The sequence below is a fragment of the Schistocerca serialis genome, chromosome 10, assembly GCF_023864345.2.
Source record: "Schistocerca serialis cubense isolate TAMUIC-IGC-003099 chromosome 10, iqSchSeri2.2, whole genome shotgun sequence".
NCBI classification, from domain to species: Eukaryota; Metazoa; Arthropoda; class Insecta; order Orthoptera; family Acrididae; genus Schistocerca; species Schistocerca serialis.
Window position 1 is genome coordinate 234,222,027 of NC_064647.1, and position 22,014 is coordinate 234,244,040.

Here is a 22,014-nt window from a genome sequence, read left to right on the forward strand (position 1 = left end):
AATGCCGGCACTGACGAGTTTTTGCAATGTTTGGACTCACTCGCCGAGAAAAATGGCACACATTAATGAATGAAATGAGTTTCGAACATTCCGGTAGAAAGGCATGGCACTTACTGTCAAGGCTGAGTGTGACTTCAATGAAAACAGTACACAATAGTTATGATATAAGTCCCAATGATGTTGCCAAAAGGATTTTGAAACTTACACGTAGAACGCCAGAGACAGATAAAAAGAAAACCAGAGAAATCAGAGCAGAACTGAAGAGCGTCAAAGGAAGAACATGTGAAACTGACGCCTCAAAGAATTTTGAGACATACAAGATCTTCAAGGCCATTAAGGACCCAAAAACAAGGAAAACCACAGGCATCTAGGGCATATTCCCAGAATGTTTGAAGCATTGCAGCCCCAATGCTCTACATTGGTTGAGAGAATTCTTCAACAACATATTGCAGACTGGAAGGCTGTCAGCCCTTTTTATGAGAAACAGAGCAACAGCAATCCTAAAACTGGGAAAGCACCCTGAAGACTGAATTGCCTGCTATAAATTGATAGAGAGGCTCATTCTTAACAGAATAAAACCCACTGTTGAGAAGAAGATACCAGTTGAACAGGCTGGCTTTAGACCTTAAAGGAGCTGCAGCGACCAGGTACTAGCAGTAACTGCACATATCGAAAGGAGCTTTGAAGAAAAGAAAAAATCCAAAGCTGCATTTATTGATCTGTCATCTGCGTATGACACAGAATGGAGACAAGGAATGCTGCTGAAATTCCTATGCATCATACCTTGTAAAAAACTGTTCACACTGCTTAACAACATGCTGGCAAATAGACACATCGAAGTACACCTTAATGGCAAGGAAAGCCACAACTACCAACTCAATGACACCCTTCCCCAGGGATCAGTTCTTTTGCCTCTGCTCTCCAATATACACATATCTGACCTACCAAACACTTACTCTAAATTCATTTAAGCCGACGATATATGTTTAATTAGCCAATCTGTCGACTTCCAGACATTAGAAATTACTCTTGAAAACGATCTGAAAAAGATGGATGAATATTTCCAAGTATGGCGAATTAAACCCAACGCCATGAAGACAGAGACAGGTTGCTTTCACCTAAACAACAAGCAGGCACACTATGCAGCCAGAATCGCTTTTAGAAATCATATGTTAACCCTCAACCAGAATATCTGGGCTTAACGCTAGACGCACTCTCACCTTCAGAGCCCACCTGGAGAAGACAGCCAGCAAAATAAAAACTAGAAATAACACAAGAAAAAAACTGACAGGAAATGGCTGGGGAACGAATGTGATAACCCTCAGGACATCAGCCCTTGCTCTTGTCTATTCAGCAGGAGAATACTGCAGTTCTGCGTGGTTAAACAGCAGTAGATACGCGAGCAGTAGATATTCAACTCAATAATACTATAAGGCTGATACTGGCAACCATCAAGTCAACATCAACCCAGTGGCTCCCTGTTCTGTCCAACATCCATCCTCCCCACTTACGAAGACAGCTAGCATTGAAAAAAGAGTGGCAAATATGCCTAGACAACTGTCAACTCCCTGTACATCTAGACCTCATCTCCCAATCTCGACTAAGGTCTCGTAAACCATCATGGAAGGTGGGAGTGGGTTTAGTAAGAGAATGTTTTAACACTGATGATGCTTGGCGCTGAGAATAATCTTCCTCCAATCCAGACTCAAATAATCTAATCAAAGATCCGAGCCAATGCCCTGTCAGATTTGAGCTACCAAGGAGATCCTGGACATCACTCAACCAGTCCTGAACAGAGCATCAAAATTGTCACTACTGAAGGCATAAATTAGGCATGGTTGATAGAACTTGACTGCGACTGTGGACACATGAAACAGACACTACAGCACTGAATGCCCTTTAAGGAAATTCCAAGGCACCTTCCAGGACCTACATTTGCTTAAGGGAGAAGTTACCGCCTGGCTGAAAGGACTGGACACCCATCCTTGAGCAGTACAGTAATCACAACTATATGCTCACCTTATGAAATTGTATATGACTTATTATTTTATTCTATGTGACTTGATATTATGTACATTTGTCAATATCAGTGTTTTATCTTATAATCAGTATGTATTGTACATATATCTTTTATCTCAAAATGTACCAGATGTAATTTTGATGCTGTATTACTGATGTAATCTGATGCTGTTTTTAAAGCCATATGAAATAAATTTAAAAAAGCAGGTTATGTACCTTCCTCAGAAACACAATTTAGCGTATTTTGCCTTAAGAATAATATTCAAGTTATGTAACCCAGAATGTGCTAGAAGTGTGTACTTTGATTATTTCCAATAAGTTGCAACGTCGTAAGTTTTTGGGGCAAAACCAAGTCAAGATTAAAAGAAATTTTTGTTATACAAAAAAGAGCTAATCGCATCATGACTCACAGTGCACCACAAACACACTGTAGATTCTTATTTAAACAGCTAAAGATATTAAGATATATTATTTAAACAGCTAAAGATATTAAAAATGCCACCTATATGTATTTTAACATGCCTGGAAATGGTTAGTAAAAGTCTCTGTAATCTTCAAACCAACTATAGCTACTATAACAACAATACAAGGCATTGTAAAGACGTCCACATTCCCAATGTAGAATGTAGCAAATCAGAAGTCAGACTCATGTAAGCCACTTACGAAAAAAGCTCAAATGCAAGTCCATCCCAAATTAAAGAGATGGATGACGAAAGTAAATTCAAGCATGAACTAAAAAAATACCTGATGGATAAATGCTTCTACAGTGCCAATGAATATCTGTCCCAGACAATAAATTGGAACCTTTACTTGCTTCCAGTAATTCAAAGGAATTTAATTTTTTTAAATTATGAAATATTTGTGAAGATTCTGTTAAATGCCCTCTATACATTTTGTGTATAAAGTGCAGTTAATACCCTACATACGTTTATCATGAGTATGCGTTTTGAATGTTCTGTTTGTTTTTATGTACTGTGAATATGTAATTTGCGTTGCTTGTTTATTATGTAATGCATTGTTGTCATGTGTTACATGCTAAAATTCTAACGACATATCCTGAATCACTTGTATAATCTTTTGGATGATGAATAAAATAAATACCCTAATAAAATTTCGGCCAACGTTAAAGTTCGAGAAGATTCTCTGCGGAAAAAGAGTTAATTTTGCCATTAAAAAGAAGACGTGTGCAAATTGTAATGACGAAATCACGAAGTTAAAAGAACGTGTATCCAGCTTACAATTTATAATCAGTGGTCTGAAAGTGGATATCTCGAATTTTCATCTTGGAAAAAGTGAGCCGAATACTCAGCAAGTTCTGCAAACCATCGCGCCTGCCAGCGAAAAGTGGTTTAAAGTCACTTACAGAAACAGCACGCATGACCTGCAAAATCGTGTAAACGGTAAAACTACCGGTGACACAGTCTTTGTGCACGAAAACCCGTTTGAAGTGCTTTCAACTGTAGACTGTGATAGATCAATGAGCTGCGTCGAACCCAATGGAAAGAAAAAGGATATCATAAAAAACGACAGAGTTGCTTTCAACCACAGGAAAAAAACAGTTCAACCGTGAGTGTAGTCGTCGACATATAATCAACATCAAGTAAAACAGACAGTGCCACCACGCAACATCCAAGTACCGGTAGGCCTAAAAATAGTTATCATCAACCAGCAAAAATGTTTAAAATAAACCTACACTCCTGGAAATTGAAATAAGAACACCGTGAATCCATTGTCCCAGGAAGGGGAAACTTTATTGACACATTCCTGGGGTCAGATACATCACATGATCACACTGACAGAACCACAGGCACATAGACACAGGCAACAGAGCATGCACAATGTCGGCACTAGTACAGTGTATATCCACCTTTCGCAGCAATGCAGGCTGCTATTCTCCCATGGAGACGATCGTAGAGATGCTGGATGTAGTCCTGTGGAACGGCTTGCCATGCCATTTCCACCTGGCGCCTCAGTTGGACCAGCGTTCGTGCTGGACGTGCAGACCGCGTGAGACGACGCTTCATCCAGTCCCAAACATGCTCAATGGGGGACAGATCCGGAGATCTTGCTGGCCAGGGTAGTTGACGTACACCTTCTAGAGCACGTTGAGTGGCATGGGATACATGCGGACGTGCATTGTCCTGTTGGAACAGCAAGTTCCCTTGCCGTTCTAGGAATGGTAGAACGATGGGTTCGATGACGGTTTGGATGTACCGTGCACTATTCAGTGTCCCCTCAACGATCACCAGTGGTGTACGGCCAGTGTAGGAGATCGCTCCCCACACCATGATGTCGGGTGTTGGCCCTGTGTGCCTCGGTCGTATGCAGTCCTGATTGTGGCGCTCACCTGCACGGCGCCAAACACGCATACGACCATCATTGGCACCAAGGCAGAAGTGACTCTCATCGCTGAAGACGACACGTCTCCATTCATCCCTCCATTCACGCCTGTCGCGACACCACTGGAGGCGGGCTGCACGATGTTGGGGCGTGAGCGGAAGACGGCCTAACGGTGTGCGGGACCGTAGCCCAGCTTCATGGAGACGGTTGCGAATGGTCCTCGCCGATACCCCAGGAGCAACAGTGTCCCTAATTTGCTGGGAAGTGGCGGTGCGGTCCCCTACGGCACTGCGTAGGATCCTACAGTCTTGGCGTGCATCCGTGCATCGCTGCGGTCCGGTCCCAGGTCGACGGGCACGTGCACCTTCCGCCGACCACTGGCGACAACATCGATGTACTGTGGAGACCTCACGCCCCACGTGTTGAGCAATTCGGCGGTACGTCCACCCGGCCTCCCACATGCCCACTATACGCCCTCGTTCAAAGTCCGTCAGCTGCACATACGGTTCACGTCCACGCTGTCGCGGCATGCTACCAGTGTTAAAGACTGCGATGGAGCTCCGTATGCCACGGCAAACTGGCTGACACTGACGGCGGCGGTGCACAAATGCTGCACAGCTAGCGCCATTCGACGGCCAACACCGCGGTTCCTGGTGTGTCCGCTGTGCCGTGCGTGTGATCATTGCTTGTACAGCCCTCTCGCAGTGTCCGGAGCAAATATGGTGGGTCTGACACACCGGTGTCAATGTGTTCTTTTTTCCATTTCCAGGAGTGTATTTGCAGATAGTCAAGGACAGAACATAGCGGCCGAATTTCAATCTAGAAGCAGCCAAAAAATAACTAGCATAATGAAACAGGGGGCAAAATTTCAGGCAGTGACTTCCATGAACCACGACATGAAAACAACAACAAATAACGACTTTTCGTGTTATTAGCGGGAACAAATGACGTAACAAAAAATGAAACGAAAGACCTAGCGATCTATCTTAAAAGAAGACTACATGAGCTGAGAAGCTAAAACTTGATCGTCTTCTCTGTTCCACATTGTCATGACTTGCCATCTGGTCGTGTGTAAATAGAGATATGCGAAGCGCAAATAAACAGATCCTAAATATATGCACGAGGTTAAAAAATGTTACATCTGTGGACATAAGCTGCGTAGGAAGAAGATTCCTCGTGTCCCATGGCCTACATCTCAACAGACTGGGGAAGGACTTAGTTATAAAACGGATTCAAGAAATAGTGAACAGCAAACTGAATGTGCAGTGTTGTGCCATCCCTCTCAAGGACAAAAATAACGAATACTTGGGACAATGAACCACGAAATGCCAGGTCAGTAAAACAATACATCAGCAGGACGAGACCGATATTTTTTTAAGACAATAAAACCTTTCATCAGAACAACACCAGATGCAAGTGTATGTGTTTCATATGTGCCTCAAACAGACGTCTCTCCACACGAGAGTAAATTATCACTTTTGCATTATAATCTACAGGGTTTGGGAAACAGAATAGGTGCTTTTGAATCATTTATCAGAGGACTATCTCCACATGTAGTAATAGATACTGAACACCAGAAGTCAGTGAACAACATTCAGTATTGCAAATTAGAAAGCTACACCCAAGCTACGTTCTACAGCAGAACACACAATAAAGGTAGTGGTGTTGCCAGCTACTCAAGGAAATGTAAGTTCATAACCACCACAGAAAAAGTGTTATGGGGGAACAATTTCTGTGTTGACAAAGATTTTGAAATTGCAATTCTTAAAATCACTTTTTGCACTGTTCCTTTCTGTGTCATTGGTGTATATCGACCACCCTGTGGAAACTTTGATGGTTTTCTGAAATCACTTGATGGAGTTCTAAGTAAATTATTATCACGCTGTATAAGTGTAAATTTTGTCATACTGGGAGGTTGGGAGATCTGAACAACAACACTTTACATGATGGTCAGGAAAGCAAATGTTTCACAGATTGTATCCTGCCTTTTGGAGCTAAAGATTTTCTTAGACTAGTAACCACCGGAATAGCTAACGCACACAGCAGTTCAATTTCTCATGTTATCACAAATTGTGACCACATCATCTAAACAGACATAATAAATGGTAATTTCCAAGAATGATTGCCTATCGAAGTGGCGGTGTCAAAACGATACATTTGAACTTGTGATCGTAAATCGATCATGTGACTCTGCTGGCGGGCATTATGTTTACGGTGGTCGCTACAGCAAAATGCAAAGGATCATTTAGGCCAAACACTAGTACGAGCACAGGTGAATATTATCTGCAAACAACATTGCTACACTAAGACATAGTTTAAGCCAGGAATCATGGGAATCAGTAATGACTATCATTGGGGGTCAACAAAAAATGGGACATGTTCACAGAAATTATGACTGAGCACTGAGCCATGACATTAAAAAAGTGAGTGTACAGGAAAATCAATCTTCAAAATTAAAACCTATGCCATTAGATTTTAAAACAAAAGGTCTGAAAGAAAAAATGGAAAACATGTATAGCTTACACAGACTGACTAACTCAGAGTTACATAAAGAACTCTACAAGCAGTACAACTGTGAGTACCACAATGAAGTCAGGACATTAAAATCAGAGAGAATCAGCCAACAGATATGAGGTTCAGATAAAGTTTCAAAGACCTGCTGGTCAATTGCAAATAAAATCAGAAACAACGAAACAGAAACTGAAATTAATAATGTACAATTAACTGTGAATAATGAAGACATCTCTGACCTCTATTAGTCAGCAATATTTTTAATAATTACTTCATAGATACTGTTGAAAATGGTGTCTCTATGAAACAGGATTTACAGCACTCATTTGAGTCCTGTAATAAACAGCACTGCAATACACCACCCACAGTAAACCCATATGCCAATCTGCAGCTTATTGTTAACCTCAGGAACAAAAAATCAGCAGGATTAGCTGAAATTTCTACATATCTATTGAAGAAATGCAAACATGAACTAATGAAACCACTAATTCATCTAATAAACTGTGTTCTTGAAGACAGTATGTTCCTTGACAAGTTGAAACTGTCTGTAGGGAAACAATACACAAAAATGGGGAATAAAGCATGTACAGAAATACAGACCTGTTGCCGTAATCTCAGCTTTCAGGAAACTGATACAGTTGAAACTTTACAACAATGCTGACATATTATGTGATTACCAGAAAGGTTTCAGAAGAGGTCGAAGTACCACAATCGCAGCAGTACAATTTGTCCATAACGTACTTGAAAAAATAAATTAAAGATCACAAGCAGCAGGAGTATTCCTGGACCTCTCAAGGGCTTTGGTAGATTACATCATGACGTGCTCTTATCAAAAATAGCAAAGAGTGGTGTCACTGGAAAACTCATGCAATTGCTATAAATGTATTTAAAGGGTAGACAACAGTGCACAGAGATTATGTACTCTAACGGAGAAATACTGGAGAGGAGAAGGTCAAGTATAAGAAAGATACATTTTGGTGTTCCTCAGGGCTCCATTTTATGTCCAGTCGTATTCATATGCTATGTAAATTATTTCTCAAGTTCTCTTGACAATAAGCAGTTGATTACTATGTATGCAGACAATACATTTGGTGGATGTTATGCAGACAATGGCCCAGCCTAGTTGAAGAGATACATAATTTTATTGAAAAGGCTAGAGCTCACTTTGAAAGAGAGAACCTAAAAGTAAACATAGAAAAAACCAATATTATTCATTTTAAACCATGTGGTCCAAACAGACAAAATACTGTGATTGATGAAACTCTACCAAAAACCTGTACAGATTGTAAATTTTTGGGTTTATGCATAGAAGATCGACTTTCATGGAAGCAGCAAGGTGATTATGTATGTAATCTGAAACCCTAAAGACTGTACGTTATGGTTAGTGTATCCTTTTTGTCTCATGGAATAGTACTGTGGGATGGGACATGCCAAACTAATATGAAAAGAGTTTTCATATTGCAGAAGCAAGCCTTGAGAATCATAGCAAAACTAAAACCACAAACTTCTTGCAAACCCGTATTCATTCGACACAATATTGTTACTCTTTATGCCATGTATATACTAGAAACTATAATGCTAGTGAAAGAAGACAATAAGGTCACAAAAAGAAACATGGATATTCACAACTATCAAACAAGGCATAGAAAAGATTTTCATGTGGGTAACTGAAGATTAATTTTAACAGTGAAAAGCCCCTATGTCAAAGGGGCTGTTTTTAATAACTTGTTACCAAATGGAGTTAAGATTTTGACAGTGGATACTTTTAAAAAGTGAGTCAAGCAGTGGCTTATCCAAAAATGCCCATTGAATTTGTCATGAATTATAATGTAATAAGAAATTATGTAAACTAAAAAAATTGTAGTTGTAAAAACTGTATATTTAGCTGAAAACACACCTGCTTGTAAAATTACATGTTATGAGCAATAAACTGAATTGAATTTTAAATGAACGTATGTTTAAGATGTATTTTACATCTATGAGGTCCATCTGACTTTGAATCTCTGGAGTGCACATTAGTATACCTGTTTTACTTTGTAAATTTTTACATAGTGTTTATTATTGTTTTCTGACATATCCTACACCCTGGACCTTCCTCCTGTGAGTCTATTAGAATAAAAAGTACATACAATCTAATTTAAACACTATTTTTTTTTCTTAATTTCAATCCAACTAGCGATTATTAACTAAATGAAAAACTTTGTTAGCCTTGTTTCACAAACTTTATTATTATTGTGCAGCAAGACTTCGGATTATAAGCCCATTCTCTAGTACATAACTGATCCCAAGGATGAGAACCAAGAAAAGACAAACATGTCAACATTTTAAATCTATCAATTCTTGACCTAAACTCTAAAAGTTATCTGCATTGACAATTTTGAAAAATTACACATAGACTTACCAAACACATTAATGCATCATTTACAATGTGTATGACTAAAAATACACTACAGTAGAGCTGTGCACAGGAGTGGAACTTTTTGCTATGTGAATGAAGGCAAAAAGGTTCTTTTTCTATGTAGGAGCTGCAGTACTGTCTAAAAGGGGCAAATAATTGAAATGAGTTTGTTCATTCAATAATAAATATAGGGGATATACATATCTGTTTCTTTAATTTCTAAATTTCTAACTGAGTGAGCTTTGCTCTCTTTCTTTCATGTATCAAACATCTACATCTATTGTATAGGAATTTTCAATTATGCAATGTTTGGCAAAGGAGGAATTTGGCTTCTTTAATCTTCAAATTCTACAGTGTTCTCTGCAGATTGACCTCCCAGTCTATCCAATTTAACAACACTGAAGCTTTCAGAACAAGATTATTATTATTATTATTATTATTATTATTATTATTATTATTATTATTATTATTTTAAACTGTTTTATGTTACCAGAACTGTTTGTGGTCTTAACCTAGAGAATCATGTTGGAAGCTTTTTCCAAAATTATAGGAGTATATATATTAAAAGTAATATTTCTAGTGAAAAAAATTAAATCCATACTTATACTGTGACCTACACCAGAATGATACAAGACAAAAATTACAATACCATGTAAACATATGTGATTGCAGTCTTTCTCGGCATATTCCACTGATGAATTCTTCTTAGGTTATCAGCCAATGTGGTGGCGTCATCTTGTCACAGCATTTCAATGAGTTTCATACCCATCAGTTTCTGGCGAAGTCATAAATTCTTTGAAACGTTGTGACAAGATGACGCCACCACTCGACTGATAACCCAAGAAGAATTCATCACCATGTAAATAGCCACAGAACACCTATATAGGAAAAAAATGCACTTCATACCTGGCTGAAGTTAGCTGGTGCCTTACTAAACAGTCTCACAACCCTTTTTACTAGCAAATTAAAAGCCCAGCCAAAAAGAATTTTAACTGAAAATCCATTTTATTCCCTGGATGAGTTCTTTGTCTTTATGAAAAGTGTTTTGTAAGTATGTCAATCTCATAGTTTTAAGAAATACACATGTGATACAATCATAAAAAATATTTGTAACACTGTCATTTGTATATATCAAATGCAAAACTCATTAAAATGTAAAATTTATTGTTACACACATATCTTTAGTTTGTAATTTGTAAACTAATGTATTCAGAAGAATAATCTGTACAATTCCAGAAACTATATTATTTCTAGGGATTGTATTCGATTATTCAGTGTTGAATAATAATAATAATAATAATAATAATAATAATAATAATAATTATTATTATTATTATTATTATTACTGGAATTGACCAGCTTTTTGTTTACCAAATTTTATAAACAGAAATTTTTGCATGGGAACAGAGAAAGGAGTTTAGTATGGATTAAAAAATAAAATCAAGTTGGAGTACACTGTTCACAAAAGCACATTTATTATATTCTTCAGTATCAGTGTAACATGTAACAAGATCATCATAACTGATTTGGAGTGCCTTCAATTGTCCTCTTTCCAGAAGTCCAGTTTCACAACAGGCAAATTTTTGCAGTCCGTCACTTGATTCCTTGAGAAACAAACAATATTTTTAATAACACTACAGAAACACACTTACATTTTAAATTTGAAAATTTACAGATATTACGCAGTGGTTGTGATATGTCTAGGCACTATAACAGTTTATACTTTACTCTTTAATGTGGATGCTTAATAATAGAAAGGAGCACGCTCTTTGGAATTTGAAGCTGTCAAGGATAAAATCCAAGAAGCAAAAGGTTATCTAGAACCTGTACAGAATTTGTAATAATTGAAGGACACAGAAGGGATGCAGCAGTGGAGAAAGGCATGAGCCAGCACTGTAGTCTATTCCTGTTGTTATTCATGCCACACATTGAATTAGCAGTAGAGGTTGAATAAGCAGCAGAGGAAAGGAAGGAGAAATATGGAAAAAGAATTTAAGTTTAGGTAGAAGAAATAAAACTCCCAAGGTTTTCTGATGACACTGTAAATCTGGTAGATATGGTGAAGGATTTGGTAGATCACTTTAACTGAGTGGACAGTGTCTTGAAAAGAGATTATAAGATTAACATCAACAAAAGTAAAACAAAGGTAATAAAATCTGGCACTGTTGAAGTAGTTAGATTAGTAAATGAGAAACTACAAGTGGTGTGCTAAGATTTGCTTTTTGGATGACAAAATAAGTGATTTTGGTCCAAATAAGGAGGATAAAATAAGTAAATTGGTAACAACAAGGAAAACATTTCTGAAAAAGAGATACATGTTAACATCTAATATAAATATGTATGTCAGGAAATCTTTTCTGAAAGTGTTTGTTTGAAGTGTCGCCTTATGTGAAAGCAAAATGTGTTAGATAAACAGTAAAAACAAGATAAACATAGAATCCTAAAGATCAGTCTGTGAGGGTATAGTGTCCCCTCATTGCAATGGATTCGCGGTATACATGATGGAGTGAGCTGAGCTTCGATAGTGCATTCATCAGCACTGCTTGGTAGCAGTCTTAAGGCTTTTATAATGTGACCGTGCTGCAATTGACCATTGCTTAACTTTCAGCATGGAAGCAATCAGTAGTAAATTGTGGTATGTAGATTGAAATGCTGAATGTTATCAATAGTGTGATGTTCACTGTGTGTTTGAATAAATTATAATTTGTGACCTCTTAACTATCGATGTTATCACTTGGAACAGTCATTACAGTATCCCTGGAGGGATTATTTTATGAGATTCACTGTATGGAAAGTGTGTTGGAAAAGTAAGGAGAGACTGTGATCTAATACCGCAGGGTCATTAAAAGTTAACAAGACACATTCTGAGGCATCAAGGAGTTGTCAGTTTGTTAAAGGATGACAGTTTGAAGCGTAAAAGTTGTAAAGGGAGCCCAAGGCTTGTCAACAGTAATCAGCTTCAAGAGATAGTAGGCTGCATGAGTTACGCTGAGATGAAATTATTAGAACTAGGATTCAAGCTGTAGTTTGAAATAAACAAATGGAAGGAAAATACACATAAAATGTATGGAAAAATCAACTTACTTGCTGGAAACTAATTTGAAACTATTGGGCTGTATTCTTGTTATATTATCAGCATTATCACATAACAGTCTGGACATGGTTGCCTTTTTGATTTCATTGATCTGATCTGGAAACAAGGAAAACAAAAATAAATGTAATACAATGTTGTTTTCTGTTTATTAACACTTGCATGTGGTCAGTTATATTTTTCTGTTTATTAACACTTGTATGTATTAAATTATATCCCTGCCCTCCCTTCACTTCAGCATTTTTGTACTTAACATCTTCCCCCTCCTCCCCTTCCCCACAAAAAAGAGAAACTCAGTATCTTTGTGTCTTATATACTTCATATATGTTTTCGCTTTTTGATTAATATTCAGCATTCATCTGAGCACTACTCAGGTGTTTTCTTCCCGGTGGTGGATAGCCTCCTACTTCATTGCCAATTTTGTTATTATCTAAACACAATCTTAATAGCGTTAAATTTTGACTTTTTGGTTGTTAACTGCAGCACATGAGTTTGATATATGTTCAGATTCAGCCATTCTTCAGATTCTTGCCCAAGTCTTGATTATAGACATAAACTTGTTTGTGTGTTTGATTTGTCAGGCAAATTATAGCACATATATAAATGACAGAATGGTGTCACACAAAGTCTAAGAAGTTCATCGAATGTGTAGTGTAGTGAGACAGAGATCTCTGTCTGTGGCAAATTAATCATAAAAATAATCACTGTCACCAGAAGGAACAAGTTATGTATCCAAAATTTATAGAAAAACTGAAGGAAATAAAGCTTTCATTCAACAGACTGTAAGTTCCAAAATAACAGTATTGAAATCAGTTATAAGAGGACTTTTCTCATAACAATACCTTCCATCTCAATCAATGGAGGAAATAGCTAAATGGGATAGAAATATAATGTCACCGAGCATTCATAAATAATTATACTAATTTAGGAGTACCCTGAGATAAGTGCAACAAATTAACATGGGAATATGCTTGACTTTTCTTCAGACATTTCTTTATGCTACATAACCCTTTTTTCCCAACAACATTGAAAATGGTCTTGGCTTGTCAGAACTAAATCAAGTCTTTTAAGCACGCAGAGGTATCATTGGAAGATGCTGAATTATCAAGTACCATTATGTCTATATCAAGTGAGGGCACTACCAGTAAAGAAAATACAGTTTCTCTCGCTCACCAGAGACTAGCCAGCCATCAAATTTAAGCCTGAATGGCCACAGGCTCTCTCTCAATCTTTCAAGTTTACTGATGCTATGTTCTAATATCAACCATTGCTTCTCTAGATAACAGACGCTTGCTGGTAACAAATTAGGCTGCTTGTAATGCTATGCATTTTCACTATGCTTGTGTGCGAGATTGCTAGAGTGTATTTATGCTTCAGCACCTATGAACTGGTATACCTACTCAGCTATGTGAAATAAATCCACCACCACCTTATAAATTTCCTCACACCTGTGTTTCCTATATCCAGTTTAACCAGTGCGGGTTAGTTGTGTGAATGCTTTTAATTTTCTCGTGACTCAGAAAAAATATTTAAGTGTGAGTAGTTGATTTTTGTTTCATGTTGCATTGTACTTATGGAAATGTAATAAATAACTGTTGTGAGGTAAAAGCCAAGTAATGCTAGATCATCATCAGTTGAGTCTGTGATTAGCCAATATACTGACACATCACATCAACTGTGACTGACTGCCTCTAGCTGGCTTAAGTCTGTATGCAGAAAGAAAACACACACACACACGCACGCACGCACACACACACACACACACACACACACACACACACACACACACACACACACACAGCTTAGAACTACAATGTATTGTCTGGAGGTGAAGGACTTAGTAGTGTGTTAAGTGAAGTAGGAGGAATGTGGGGGAGAGTGGAGAGGTGGTACAATGGTACACAATGAAATAGGAAAATACGAGATTTGGTTTAGGGGCAGGGGGTGGTTGCTGGATTTAACAGAAGTGAGAAATTTTGGAGCAAGCACATTCTATCAAACAGGAGTTCCAATTTGTTGAAGAAGACTTTAAAGGACTCATGTTTTTCATTTATTTTGAAAATTTCTATAAAGAATGGTAAATCATTTTATTCAAAAATTATTTCAGGGTTTTCACCAAGTGGAGATACAATCTCAGTGCTTAGGAGTGCTGTATTTAGGCAAACCACTGGGAAGTATTCATGTTCCAGTCTTCCTTCCCCCACCAAGGTCATTTTACACTCTTCTTCTTTCAGTCTGGATTTGAACAGAGGAGGTGATCATGTATGCATGAATGCTAATCCTTTGGGGCACCATGATTACTACCAACAGGGCTTTTGGAATAACGAAATATCTGTTCAACAGAGAAGCTAGAATAATTTTTGGTGACAAAAATACAAAGGATCTAGAACTTTTCAGCCTTACACTTTGTGAAATTTTTTCATTTAAGTATGCATCTATCACTCCTTGCAATGTACGAAAAATAATTTTCTGCTTTAAGGAATGTCTTGGCAGACAAATGCATGAGGTCATATGAGGTGAATTTGGATTACTATTTTTTTATTATATGGGTTTGAATGCCAGGAGTTTGCAAAAGATGCTCGGCTCACCTTTGATGCAGCTCTTTCCATTTAAACAGAGAGGCTGGATCTTTAAGGGAACTGGAATCTGTCAGGAAAGAAGGAATTGGCTGTGGCCTGTAGCAAGGGACCAGCCCCATCATTTGCCTAAACTGAAAATGGGAAACTACAGAAAACCATTTTCAAGACTGCCGACGGATGGATTCAAATCAACTCGCCTCCCAGATTCAGGGATTGCTAGCTTAGTGGCTTAACATGCAAAGCAACCTCAAATTGGTGGAGAATTTGGAAAAAACTTGTTGTTGTACATTATTTAAAATAAAATGAATCACAACAAAAGATTGAATTCTGACATTGTAAGTTTTTTGTTTAATTGTGCATGTTTAGTTATTTGATAGTGCATGAATGCATGTATATTTTAAGATTTAATTGTGCATGTAATTGCTGGCTTCATTTATGGGTAGGCTTGTAGGGTGCAGTCGGACAAACTCAAGCAGCCCGCTTTTTTTAAAAAAAAAAAAAAAAAAAAAAAAAAAAAAAAAAAAAAAAAAAAAAAAAAAAACCCCTAGAAATGAATGCGCTTTCATCACATAGCCCTTCTGTTCTCCACAAACCCCTCCCCATTGTTTTGTATTGGAACTGGTTTTCATAACTGAGTACCACCCAGATGAGCAGATTGGGCGATACTTTGCCATTTGGGATACTAATGATAAAATTTTGAGCAAATTTTTGAAAGAAATGCATTCATCGCCATTTAGGTGATATTTTTGTTGATCAAAGTGATTTTTGGGTGATACAGACAGATTCAGGTGTATTTTTATGCACCAATTTTAATTTAACGATATTCATAACGATGTTTGCCATTCCACTGCCTTTTAAGGTACTGGAATATTGCAGCCACAAAACTCTACTGGCCTATAAATAACAGCTCCAGTGCTAACATCAAACTGCTGTAAATAGAGTTAGGCTATTATAGTAGTGCATACATATTTTTAACTTGATATAACGCTAAATCAAAATAACTTTTCCTAGACTTTCTTGTTACAAACTTATCCCTAATTGTAAACTACCACATCAACAAAAAGCACATGAAAAACAAATGGTAGCTCTTATATTAAATTCAACTGCAAGTAAGAACTGAACTGATTAACAAAACAATTGACTTGAGGCTAGTTCAATAACTGGACTCTGCTAAAATAGGAACGGGCGATAGCCGATAGTGCTGTGGATGTATACGTAGTTTAAATCTATCATTGGCCTTGCTGGCTAATGATAGTGCACACCCATTGTCGTATGACTGAAAATCAAAATATATTTCAGTTTCACTACACAGCAACTAGGTCGTACATAATTTCCTTTAGGTCAGGGCTTCACAACATACGTGCTCGCGGAGCAAGCTGTGAGCAGCAAGGCGCGAGCACGGAGCAGCGCAAGCACGCTACCCCCACTACCGGACCAGAGCGGAGAGTGGGGAAAGTCACGGGGGGCACACAACAGCTGCCGCCAGTCAATGTAAATCCGCGGCCACCTGCAGGGATATCACTCACGAATTATTACTGCGACAAATGAAACAAATAAAGGAGAATGTACACTTGCCACATAATTTTATTAGCTTAGTGTATGCCTCTACATTCGCATTAATTTTTGAACTGTTACACAATAAAAGGTGTCACTGAAGTGTGGGATTCTCGGTAATCTTGTACTTTTTGCCCTTTACAATTGCGTCTATGTTCGGAGTAATTGTTCTTGTGCATTTTAGGTGCAGCGTGCAGTTTAAATTTCGATCAGACAATGCGTTTCTCAGGCGCGTCTTGTTACATTTCACTGTAGAGAACAGTTGTTCACAAACATACGTGGAACCGAACATTGATATTATTGTAGCCGCCAGTTTGTGCAAACGAGGAAATCTATCCTGAGGGAAGTGTCTGTAGAATTCCAAAATGTTTTTCTTGTTCTGAAATTTGTCTCTGTATTCTCTGTCACACTGCAGGTCAATAATTTCTTGCTGCAACTCAGGACGAATCTCTTAAATATTTGCTGAATATGGAGAGAGCGGATCACAATCACTGTCTAGTGCTGTCAGATCTTGAAAGCACTGATCAACTAAACTATGTGAATAACGTTCACAGTCTTTGTGAACATCTTGCATGGATGATAATTTAGGAAAATGAGCTAGGTTTCCTGTTTCCAGCTGACTCACCCAAAGTGTCAATTTCATTTTAAAAGCTCGTATTCGATCTATGAAATGAGTAATTAGCAGATCTTTACCTTGTAGTAAAATGTTCAAAGCATTCAGATGGCTAGTTAAATCTGCTACGAACGCGAGATCACATTCAAACGTTCGCGCGCATTTCCTCTCCCTCCCTACTCCGCGACCTTGCACCTGCTCGCGTGCAAGTGCCTGAGCAGACGCGAGTACTCGCGCTCAAAACCGGCTAGTTGTTAAGCCCTGCTTTAGGTTATAGGGCGGGTACAGATCTGCTGGACTCCCCCTTTGGCTATGTCCTTGCATGGAGGCATTAGTGTAGGTGTTGATTAATAATCAGACGTCTGAGCTAGAGTTAAGTGGTGGGGGGCTGTTGGACTTGCAGTAGTGACTCCCAGTGCTGGAACATCTTTCTCAAGATTGGCTATGGTTGTGATGATGGTGTTCTTTGAATGAGAGCATCCTACAGACGTTCATTCTGATTTAACTCTGGAGAGTGAGCTGGTCATTATTTATGCATAATGTCCTCATACTGCAAATACTCATTGAACAGGCGAGTCCTGTGTTATTGGGCATTAACCTCCAACAGATTATACCCAGATATGCACACTTTTGGAAGAGGCGCATGAACCACTGGTCGATGTCATCACTACGGAGCACAACTGCCACATTAGCCTAAAGAAACGTAAATAGTAGAGTGCATACTCCCAATGTGATGGTCTTTTGGACAAAAGCACTGATGGCAGTCACACAGGTACCCACATGGCACTGTTTATGCTAACCTGTTGATGGACCACCTAAAGAAATCCTTCCTATCTATTCAATAACCAACATTCTGGTTTTCATTTATTGAACATATCTTTAATTGCAACCACGGCAATGATTGCAACCATGGAAATGATGACCCCTGCTCTTTCCTCCTAAACCACATCATCTATTCCCTAAGTTGCTTCACCTCCTTCCTCTCAGTTCAGCATGTTGTCTTTCTAGACGCTGCTCCCTGCTTCTTAGAGTTCCCCGTACAAATGCATCTATATCAGATGCACCAACCACCAACAGTATTTTTTTTAAACAGCTGTCATCCAATTGACATAATAAAGTGCCGCCCCTACAGGATTGACACACGTGGCCACTGCATCTACATCAGTAAGTACACATTATCCAAATTTGCTTATAACCTTGTTAAAGTCTCTGGTGCCATACTTCCTATGGTGTTAACAAACCCGATTTAACTATGAATCAGTCACTGAGCAGTACTCCTTCTATCATTTACACCTGGAGAACCTCAACCACATCCTTCATCAGGGTTTCAACTACCCTCTTAATTCTCTGAGATGCCATCTCCTAACTCAGTCCTGTGATTGGCATTTCCTACTCTATAAAGACGGTGCTACATATAGCAAACCAGAATTTGTAGAAACTAATATGTTCTTTGATATCAAATTTCTGTATTTAATTCAGTTACCAGTTTCAATCTTTATGATCATCATCAGATTGATAAAATATGTGTATATTTATGAGTAAGAGCAATATAGTATACTACAACAGTATAATTAGTAGTAGTGATTCATATGACCTGAGAAGCATCTGACAAATAACGTACCTGTTTCCTTAACACTTAGAATGGAACATCTATCTGACAGGTGGATACTGTTTATGTTTGTTCTGCCAGAGATGCTGAAAATCACCCTATGGTTCTACATAGCTACAGGCATCTCATTTGGTACATAGTTGTACTGTAATGGAGGTCACGTGTCTCACAGCATTGATTTACTGAACAAAACTTGCTTTCATTCCAGACCAACACCACCTCCCAGGTGGGTGTTCTGAGTAAGTGCACATATTCACCTGCCTCAAAGACTGATGTTCCTGAACTCACAGTGTTGCCTCACAGGCAGATAATCCAACTTACTCTTTTTTAAGTTCTTTTTCATGGCATTTTCAGGTGTTTGACTACTGTACAGCTAAATTTGTTTCAGTGAGTTTGCTTAGAGGAATTTGGAGGGAATAACTGTGCGTGTAACATCACACGTACCAAATTATTTACTTTTAAACGCAGTTTCAGTTCTTTTTAGTGCGTTTCTCATTCTTTATAAACTACAATTTTACTGATTCAAAATGTATTCTGTACATAGGTATGTATTTCACACAGTAACAATTTTGATTTAATTTATTATGATTCATTCATTTCACCATTGTTTCTTGGTTGTTTACTAGTTTGTGAAGATAGGTGGATCTTTTTACAACTCTTTTCATCAATTACATTCCACAAGGAAGTCCTAACAAATACTGGTTCCTAAATCAGGCTGGAAAAATACCTGAAAATGTCTCTAACAAAAGCAGATGAATTATGCAGATGATGGATGAGATGTTTTATGAAGACTGACTCTGAAGTTGACTCCAGTGATTCATATGCTCCTGATGAAATTGTTCTATCAATGATACAGCACGATAGAGTCTCAGACATATCAAAAAATGAGCTGGATAGAAATATTTTTTATGAAAATGGTTCTGAGCACTATGGGACTTAACATCTGAGGTCATCAGTCCCCTATAACTTAGATCTACTTAAACCTAACTAACCTAAAGACATCACACACATCCATGCCCGAGGCAGAATTCGAACCTGCGAGCGTAGCGGTCACTCGGTTCCAGACTGAAGCGCCTAGAACCGCTCAGGCACACTGGCCGGCTTTTGTTTTTTTATTTTATTTATTTATTTTTTATTGTATGAAGACAATGCAAGTACTACTACTTAAGTTGACCAACATTACCCAATGGAAAAAGTGAGCAATCTCAGTTCTGATGATAATGTGCTAGATATGATAAAGATGGAATGTGACATTATAGATTTGCCATGAGTTCCATATTCCTCTCTTAGTTTATCTTTGGACTACTGAAGCTATTTTCTTCAGCTAAAATATTGTACAAGACTGATAAAACATTTTCAAGAATGACAGATTTTCATTGTGAAACTGAACAAAAAATTGAACTCTTTGAATATTAACACTTCTTCATTAATTTTAAATTTTCAGGTAAATTCCAATATTTAACACTGGCTTAGTACATGTCAGAAAAATCAATATTTGCACCACAGGTGGATGTTCCTACTCGCTACCCACCTCCCAGGTGGATATTCTAACACCCTGTCCACCTCCCAGATGGACGTTCCCCAGAATACAGTGTAAAACGATGTCCCTACCTAAGTGTTAAACTCGTAACTTATGCTAAAAGCTGGAGATAAAATAATACCCGTGGTTGGAATCATTACAAGATATAAACACATGATAATAATGAGATCAACACTCATAGCCCATGATGCAGGCTGGCTGCTAGCACACTTTGCTTATAGCTGCAGTACAAACAGCTGTGGGTACTTAGCTGTTAAGTGCTGCTGTCTAAGCACAGTTTACAATGGCTTGTTATAGAGCGAGGAATGGGATTTAAAGATTCTATGTAAGCCATAGTAAGATGAATTAAAGATGTAATGAAAATGGAGTTGGAACATAAAATTGGGTCCACAGTGAGATATTAGTTGGAATTACGAATGTTATTTCTTGATAAGTGTCTATAACATTAGTACATTATGAACTTAGCTGAAAGCAGCATACTAGGGGGAAAGAAAACCACCACAGGTGCAATGAGCTCGTGAAAATGGTGCCATGAATATGCGAACACTCTAAAAAAGAAATGGCATGTATATTTGCAACCGAGAAGTGGGAAATTTGGGGTCAGGGATAGAAATAAGAATGGACAGAGTCAGGAAAGCAGGATGTGCAAGAACTACAACAGTCTATCATACAGTGGAAAATAAGTGTCTGGGTTGAATTCATTTTGTTCATTTAGAATTTTATCAGATGGTATTCTTCTTTTAAATTTTTTGCATCTTCCTGGCTGTGTTTTCTCGAGCCTGTTGTGTCTGCAGCTTCTTGCATGTCTCGATGAACTACTTTCATCCAATTTCATAATGTACCATGTACGTCATAGGAACCTATAGGGTGTCCGGGTTAAACATACAATAATATAAAACATAATAACTTGAGACGTAATAGAGATACAATTTGTTTCTAAAAGTGTGGTAAGTCAAAATGTTTTCCGTGTTTGCTTGCAGCAGTTGGCACTGCTTTCACATGCACATAATTGCTTTGTTGATGTAAATGTGTGTTGGTAGCTATGCAGACTCTACACAGAAGGTGTTCTGTGTGCTTCCTCTCAAGGAACTTAAGTCTTTTACACTGGTACAACATCATTTCTGATATGATTACGGATTGCAACTGAGTGATGATGTTCCCATTTACATAACAATCACAAAATGGGACAAGTGGCTTCAGGAAACCGAGAGTTTGCTTTCAGTGTCGGGCCACCATACCAAGCCTGTCCTTCCAGTGGAGCTGCAAGTCAATCCAGCTAGCAAGTAGGCAGTTTCAGTTAACTCATATGACAGTACACAATGTCATCCATGAAAATGTTGCCTCTACAGGCATACAAACAGCAGCTTCATCACAAAATCAAGCCTGAGGAGAGGCCACAATGGAAAACATTCAAAGAGACAGTTCTGGTAAAAATAGATAAAAATGAGGCATTGCTCAGTTTCATCTGTTCCTTGGACGAGGCTACAGTCCACACTTCTGTCATGGTAAATATGCACAACTGTCACGTGTGGGGAACTGAATCCCCCCTGTAACGATAGAGTGTGAACATGACTCTCCAAAAGTGGATGTGTGGTGTGGATTGTTGAAGGACAGGGTTATAGGCCTATTCTATTTCACGGAGCCTACAGTTAATCCAACATGTGTGCAGACGTGTTGGAGCTGTATGCTGTGCTCCAGCCTCCTCATGGTGTGATCTGTCAACATGCTATTTTGTGAACGCTGTGAGGGATTTCTTGGAA

At 38.3% G+C, this 22,014-nt stretch overlaps 1 protein-coding gene across 1 annotated transcript in view; it reads right to left on the minus strand.

The window, feature by feature from the left end:
- Positions 1–10,713: 10,713 nt before the first annotated feature.
- The window catches only part of LOC126425159 (peroxidase-like), a 208,856-nt gene continuing 197,555 nt past the window's right edge, over positions 10,714–22,014 (minus strand). Inside the window, exons 13-14 of the mRNA XM_050088109.1 lie at positions 12,353–12,458; positions 10,714–10,872 (exon numbers count right to left, since the gene is read on the minus strand). Coding sequence (XP_049944066.1) covers positions 10,806–10,872; positions 12,353–12,458 — 173 coding nt within the window. The 3' untranslated portion in view covers positions 10,714–10,805. The remainder of the gene's footprint in view (positions 10,873–12,352; positions 12,459–22,014) is intronic.